The sequence below is a fragment of the Rattus rattus genome, chromosome 9 (assembly GCF_011064425.1).
Source record: "Rattus rattus isolate New Zealand chromosome 9, Rrattus_CSIRO_v1, whole genome shotgun sequence".
Classification (NCBI taxonomy): Eukaryota; Metazoa; Chordata; class Mammalia; order Rodentia; family Muridae; genus Rattus; species Rattus rattus.
This window is the reverse complement of record NC_046162.1, coordinates 3,595,999-3,602,759: the sequence shown is the minus strand read 5'-3', so window position 1 is coordinate 3,602,759 and position 6,761 is coordinate 3,595,999. Positions and strand designations below refer to the sequence as shown.

General features: G+C 52.0%; 2 protein-coding genes across 2 annotated transcripts; both read left to right on the top strand.

The window, feature by feature from the left end:
• The first annotated feature begins 313 nt into the window (after window positions 1-313).
• LOC116909654 (hemoglobin subunit zeta) lies at window positions 314-1,855 on the top strand. Its single transcript, XM_032913306.1, has 3 exons — window positions 314-469; window positions 1,315-1,519; window positions 1,625-1,855. Exons 1-3 carry the CDS (start codon window positions 375-377, stop codon window positions 1,751-1,753), a joined length of 429 nt encoding a protein of 142 aa, XP_032769197.1. The 5' UTR covers window positions 314-374; the 3' UTR covers window positions 1,754-1,855.
• Window positions 1,856-5,517: 3,662 nt separating this feature from the next.
• On the top strand, window positions 5,518-6,374 carry LOC116909653 (hemoglobin subunit alpha-1/2). The gene is made up of 3 exons (XM_032913305.1): window positions 5,518-5,645; window positions 5,761-5,965; window positions 6,151-6,374. The coding sequence occupies exons 1-3, from the start codon at window positions 5,551-5,553 to the stop codon at window positions 6,277-6,279; spliced, it is 429 nt and encodes a 142-aa protein (XP_032769196.1). The 5' UTR covers window positions 5,518-5,550; the 3' UTR covers window positions 6,280-6,374.
• The last annotated feature ends 387 nt before the right edge of the window (window positions 6,375-6,761 follow it).

Here is a 6,761-nt window from a genome sequence, read left to right as displayed (position 1 = left end):
GGATGGCACAGACAATTTTGTGATTCTGAAATGAGGAAGGACAATGCAGATCTGGACACAGGAAGGGACCTCCTGACATGGCTGGGCCCCTATCTCTCCTGGATTCTGTGTGGTACTCCAACACCCCTCCTAAGGCCATGGGGGGTTGGGCAGGGACGATAGCACTTGCCCTCACAGTCCCACCAGGCCCTGATTCCCATTGTTGCTGGCTCTGATAACAGGCTCCACCCTGCAAGCCCCCTCCCCTCTCCTAACCAATGGCCTGACAGGCCCCTGACCATGTGTATATAAGGAGACACTGCGGCCGAGCACCATCAGGCCAATCTTGAGTTCATTCAGCTCTAGCACAGCCTCCAACCTTTACCGCCGCCACCATGTCTCTGATGAAGAACGAGAGAGCTATCATCTTGTCCATGTGGGACAAAATGGCGCCTCATGCAGAGCCCATTGGCACTGAGACTCTGGAGAGGTAAGTCCAGGCACCACCATGGGTCAGAAGAGGGACGGGTAAGACCAAAATGACAAGGAGAAGACAGTGAGAAGTCATTGAGGAGGGGTCATGAGGTGTGGGCAGGACCTTAAGGACAGAAGCAAAGAGAAAAAAATGTAGAGAGGACCGTGAGTTCCATGCTCTTGGGGAGGGGGTCCAGGCAGGCAGACAAGCTGCTAGAAGAGGTAGACTGGTATCCACAGACCTCAGAGTCTTCCATGTGGTTCCTCAGGTATGTGTTGAATGAATAGGAATGAATGGATGAATGAACCAGCTACAGGCAGAGAGGAGATACAGGGCCTAGCCACATGAAGCCTTGGGTAACGGGAAATAGAAACATCATTCTTGGGGCTGTTTTGAAAAGATTTATTTACTCTGTGTCTCTGTGTGTGTGTGTGTGTGAGAGAGAGAGAGAGAGAGAGAGAGAGAGAGAGAGAGAGAGGAGAGAGAGAGAGAGAGAAGAGAGAGAGAGAGAGAGAGAGAGAGAGAGAGAGAGAGAGAGAGAGAGAGAGAGAATAGGTGCTAGTGGAGGCATCAGATCCCCTTGCACCTTGGTTACAGAGAGTTAGCTGTGAGCTCTCTTCAGGGCGGTAAATACTCTTAACCATTGAGCCATCTCTCCAGATGCTTTTTGTATTATTCAACGTACTTTTTTTTTTTCCGTTTCCTTAAACACTGTGTAAAATACTATTTTGTTTTCTGTCTCGTAGGTCTTTTAAATTGTGTACACCTTGAATTTTGAGCCCAAGGCAAGAGCCTGGGTCCTAGCCTCCCCTAACCAACACTTGTAAAACTAACGCTTTCTCCCGACACCCCCCCCCCAGGCTCTTCAGCAGCTACCCCCAGACGAAGACCTATTTCCCACACTTCGACCTGCACCATGGGTCTCAGCAGTTGCGTGCCCACGGCTCCAAGATCTTGGCCGCTGTGGGTGATGCGGTTAAGAACATCGACAACCTCTCTGGTGCTTTGACTAAGTTGAGCGAGCTGCACGCCTACATCCTGCGTGTGGACCCGGTCAACTTCAAGGTGAGTTTGTGAGCATGGAGGGAGAGGTCAGCAGAGAAAGAGACAAGGGAAAAAGTGGGTTGGGTCTCTGCTGCACTGAGCACTGAACTTCCCTTCCCTCCGCAGCTCCTGTCCCACTGTCTGCTGGTCACACTGGCTGCACACTTCCCCGCCGACTTCACCCCTGAGGTCCACGAAGCTTGGGACAAGTTCATGTCCATCCTGTCTTCCATCCTGACTGAGAAGTACCGCTAAGTGCCATCGCCGCGAGTCCAAGACCAGCTATGACCTCTTTCCTCCCCTTCATTGAACCCACCCTGAGGTCTTTCCCAGAATCCCCAATAAATGGTTGATGAAGGAAATAACTGGTCCTGTGTATTCGGTCTCAGAGGGAAACCGGGATAGGGACACTACGGGATGCACCGGGGATTGGCAGGAACACTATAGTTAAACACGGACTAGAAGACATTCCTAAGGTGTTTGGGGGAGGATCTTGAGAACCCCAGAGTCAGCAGGCAGGAAGCAGAGCACCCCACAGTCACAGCTGCAGCTGGAGTTCTCCCCATCTTCCCAAATCGCTTCACACAGTGTGGTGGCTGGATGTCAGGAATTCCTTAAAGTCCGATGTCACAACTTCACAACTCTGCCCCCCAAGCAGGTAGGGGGTGTGCCTGTCCCTAAAGGATAGCAAATTTCCAGCAACTGCCTTCATAGGAGTAATTACAGCTTCTTCGAGTTCGAAGGGAAGGCATGCGCAAGAGACTGAGTCTATCACAGAAGCCCCATCCTTTGGCCTCTCTCTAGGCACGTCTCTGCGGACACGCAGAGGGGCTGGGCTCTGTGTTCCTGCTAAGCTCAGCGGATCAGGGCGGGCCATGTGTGGGAGCGCTGTATGAAGAGGCTCATCCTTGTGGCCCCTAGAGCATTCCACTCCTGTGCCAACCTCAGCACCCCCAAGAGTGTGCCACATTGCTTCTGATTGCCCGCCACCAAGCACATTTAGGGGAGCAGCTGCAACTCGCATGGAGATGGCAGGTGGTCCCCAGGAAGCAAGCCAAGACCAGCCTTACCCTGCCAGGGATGTGGGGCACAAGGCTCACCTGAGGTTTCCACCGGGCGCTTGGCAGTTAAGGTTGGGGGAAACCACATGGCTGCCCTACCTGCTCACTATTCACAAACACCAAGAATTCCCACAACTAAATGTGTGTTTAGTTAAAAGAGGTGCTGCAGTTAAACCTCAGATGATGTGTATTTGTGACTATGTGTGTGGTTCTGCCCCATCTGAACCAATCATGTGCAGCTTTTACAAGCTCTGCTGCTTCCTGGGGACCCTGCCAACTTTCCTGTGAACCTATCCAGCGGACATCAGGTGGGCATATTCAGGTAGAGTCAGCGGCTGAAAGGACGGCCTGTCTCTCTTCCTATAACTGCTTCCCGTGTTCCAGGGTGGTACTGACCTCCCATCTGCAGGGTGAATTCACTGTGGAGATGCAGGTGGAGGAGGATAAGTTCTCTGGTGCTGGGAGAGAAATACTGCTAAGCCTTGGTCTGTGCACACCGATTAGCAGAGGCTTTAAAATGCTGTGTGACTTTTTGGAGAGCTAGACAGGTTACCTCTCTGTTGCTGGGCAAAGAAGGTCAGTATCCCTCAGAGAGTCTCCTAGACTTCTTAAATGCCCACTGAAGGTTTACCTTCCTATGTCCCTGGAGTACCTTGGGGTAGAGGGAGAGCTTGGATGGGGGCAGGTAAGTGTATTCTTTTCCAAGTCAAATCTGGCACGAAAGCACATCATACCATTCCCAAACACATTTCCTCGTGCTCCGTTCTCCCCTCCTCTCCCTTGTTGGGACTTCTAGCAGCCACTCCTCTGAACTTTCACTAACAAATGTGGAACCAAGCTCCTGGGATCGAGTGTATGACCTGAAGCCTGGTAGAGTTTGGGGGCGCAGGATCCCACTCCTCTTCCTTCCTAGCTCTCTCTGCAGGGGTCCTCTCCCTCGGAGCTTCACAGCATAGGGAGAGTGGGGATTGCTGATGGCCACATGTGGCAGACGGATCCCATTGACAAGCTGGTTGGTTCTGTGCTTGTCTGAGCTAAAGGGCAAACTGCTATGAGCCCTCTGGATTTTTAAAATTATTTTGAGGTCACAACACACGGTAGATACCTGACAGTACTACACAGAACACCTGCCCTCCCAGTCCCTCCTTCCATTCCATACCTGCAAGTCCTGAATAAAGGCTGTCTGGGTGGCAACCTATTTGTCTGGGGTGCTTGTGTCACTAGCTTGTCACCTTTAACCCTGGTTCCACTGTTTGGGCCCAAGGACTTTTCTGCAGTTGCAATAGGAGAGGGGAACAAGTGGAAACAGCTGGAAAGTTTCTATACCCTGGGAAGGCCAGCTGGTTCTCTCAGCTAACTGAGGGGGAATGTCCTAAGACGTGCCACCTCCACTAAAATATCATTGAATTGACCCAAAGCAGCTAAACCTCGAGCAAAGCAAAACAAAGCTTTAGGGTAATGGTCCCAGCTACTATGGAAACTGAGGCAGTTCCACAATGAGTTGAATAAGTCATTCAAGGGCAAGTTCAGCCTTGAAAGAAAGCAACCTAGGTGTTCTGGTGCACAACTGTTACCCCAAAGCTTGAGAGGCAGAAGCAGTAAGATCAGAAGTTCAACATCAATGGAAGCACAAAGGGAGAAAAAAAAGTTCATGGCTGGCCCCCACAATGTGGGGTGTAAAGACCAGAGGAGGGGTTGGGGATTTAGCTCAGTGGTAGAGCGCTTGCCTAGCAAGCACAAGGCCCTGGGTTCGGTCCCCAGCTCCGGAAAGACCAGAGGAGGCTATAAAATAGCAGTGCCAATGATAAAAAAGGGGGGGGGGGACTAGATAAAAGGGAAAGGATGAAATGAGGAGGGAGAGAGAGGGTGGGAGGAAGGGAGGACAAAAAAGAAATGGATAGGCATTTAGACTCCCCAGACATTTCTTTTTAATGTGATTTCAGTTAGGGAGTTAATCCCTCTGCTTTCTCCCTCACCCCAAGTCAGGGAAGTTGGAACTGAGCCCAGGAGTTTCCACTGACCACTGCCTCATGTTCTTGTTGTCATTCTTCCCCCTCTCTTTGCACTGCAGGAGACTGGAGCCAGAACCTTCCTCATGCAAAGCCAGCATTGTGCTATCCGCTTACAACCCAGCTTCTGTATTACTGACTGCTTCTGTTGTAAACATGGAGTCTCTCTTTGGAGAGGCTGCAATCTTCAACATCTGGGCTCAAACACTCCCCCTGCCTAAGCCACCAGTACCTGAGGCTCCCCCTGTGTGACACCAGCTCTCAGCATTGCCTTATTCATCCAAGGTAGCACTAGGCAGCTAAGACACCAGTCACAAAGAGTCTGCGGACCTGGCCTGCAGTTCCCTGGACCCAGAAGGCTGAGCGAGGAGATTAAGTCAGAGTCCATGCCAGCCTGGACACTAGAGCAAAAGGAGACACACTAAAGGAAGAAAAGGAGAAAGAGGGAAAGGAAAAGAAAGGAGGAGCCAGGGGAGGAGAGAACAAAGAGGAACAGAGAGGGAAGAGAGGAAAAAGGACAGGGAGAGAGCTGCTCAGTGGGTCGCTAGCATCCTATCCGTTTTCTCAGAAAAAGGGTGAAGCCTGGGGCTGAGGCCAGAAGCAGGGTGTGGACTGGGAAGGGGTGTGTGAAGCTGGGACCCAGCTGGAGGAGAGGATGGGGGGATGGGCACTGGTTCAGTTTGGTTTGAGCAACTCGCTTCTCTGCCCAAGGTAGGGGGATCCTAACTTCTTCCCAAGCACCAGTCATTGGAGACATAGGAGAGGCAAGAAGCCTCTGGGCAACTGATAAGGATTCCCTGCACCCAGGGGAGGCGATCCCCAAGCCCAGCCTCTCAGGGTCCTGACAAGCCTTGCTGGAGAGAGCAATCACAGGCCAGCCAATGAGAGCTGCTCCAAGGGCGTGTCCTTACCTCCTGCACATATAAATGAAACTTGCTGCAGGGCCAATACATTCTCATTCTGATAGACTCAGGAAGCAATCATGGTGCTCTCTGCAGATGACAAAACCAACATCAAGAATTGCTGGGGGAAGATTGGTGGCCATGGTGGTGAATATGGCGAGGAGGCCCTACAGAGGTGAGATCAGGACCCTGTTCTTTAAGGACAGCAGGATCCAAACCGGACCAGGGACTCAGTGGGCAGCTCCTAACTGTGCTTTCCCGTGGCCTCAACTTATCTCTCCTTCTCACAGGATGTTCGCTGCCTTCCCCACCACCAAGACCTACTTCTCTCACATTGATGTAAGCCCCGGCTCTGCCCAGGTCAAGGCTCACGGCAAGAAGGTTGCTGATGCCCTGGCCAAAGCTGCAGACCACGTCGATGACCTGCCTGTTGCCCTGTCCTCTCTGAGCGACCTGCATGCCCACAAACTGCGTGTGGATCCTGTCAACTTCAAGGTGTGAGCTCAGACCTGGCAGGGGACACCTGGGACCTCCAGGGATCGCTTGGGGCAGTGGTGAGGGGCACAGGGGGACTGGGAAGGGGTTCCTCATGCCCAGGGCAGGGAACACAGTGTTCCAGGAAGGGGAGCTTACCCAGCAGGGTGTCTACTACTAGGGACTGACCCTTCCTGTCTCTGCAGTTCCTGAGCCACTGCCTGCTGGTGACCTTAGCTTGCCACCACCCTGCGGATTTCACACCCGCCATGCACGCCTCTCTGGACAAATTCTTTGCCTCTGTGAGCACCGTGCTGACCTCCAAGTACCGTTAAACCGCCTCCTGCCGGGCTTGCCTTCTGACCAGGCCCTTCTTCCCTCCCTTGCACCTGTACCTCTTGGTCTTTGAATAAAGCCTGAGTAGGAAGCAGCCTGTGTGCCTGTCTCTCTGCATGTACAGTGTCATGTTTGGTGTGGGGAAGCCTCCAGCACATTTAGCCATGGGGCAGTAAAGACAAGGATCAGGGGCAGGAGAGGTAGGTCAGCCATTAAAGGCTAGACTCACAACCAAAAATATGAGACTAAGTTCAGAGCTAAAAAGCATAACTGGATGCACACACACACACACACACACACACACACACACACACACACACACACAAAGACACACGCCTTCTGAGTCTGGGCATCAGTCCATCCCAAGCTCCTCAATGACAGCCATGTCTTTTCTCCCAAGCCAAAGAATCACACGCTCTCTCGGTAGGGAAGTTCTTTTTTTTTTTTTTTTTTTTTTTTTTTTTCAGAGCTGGGGACCAAA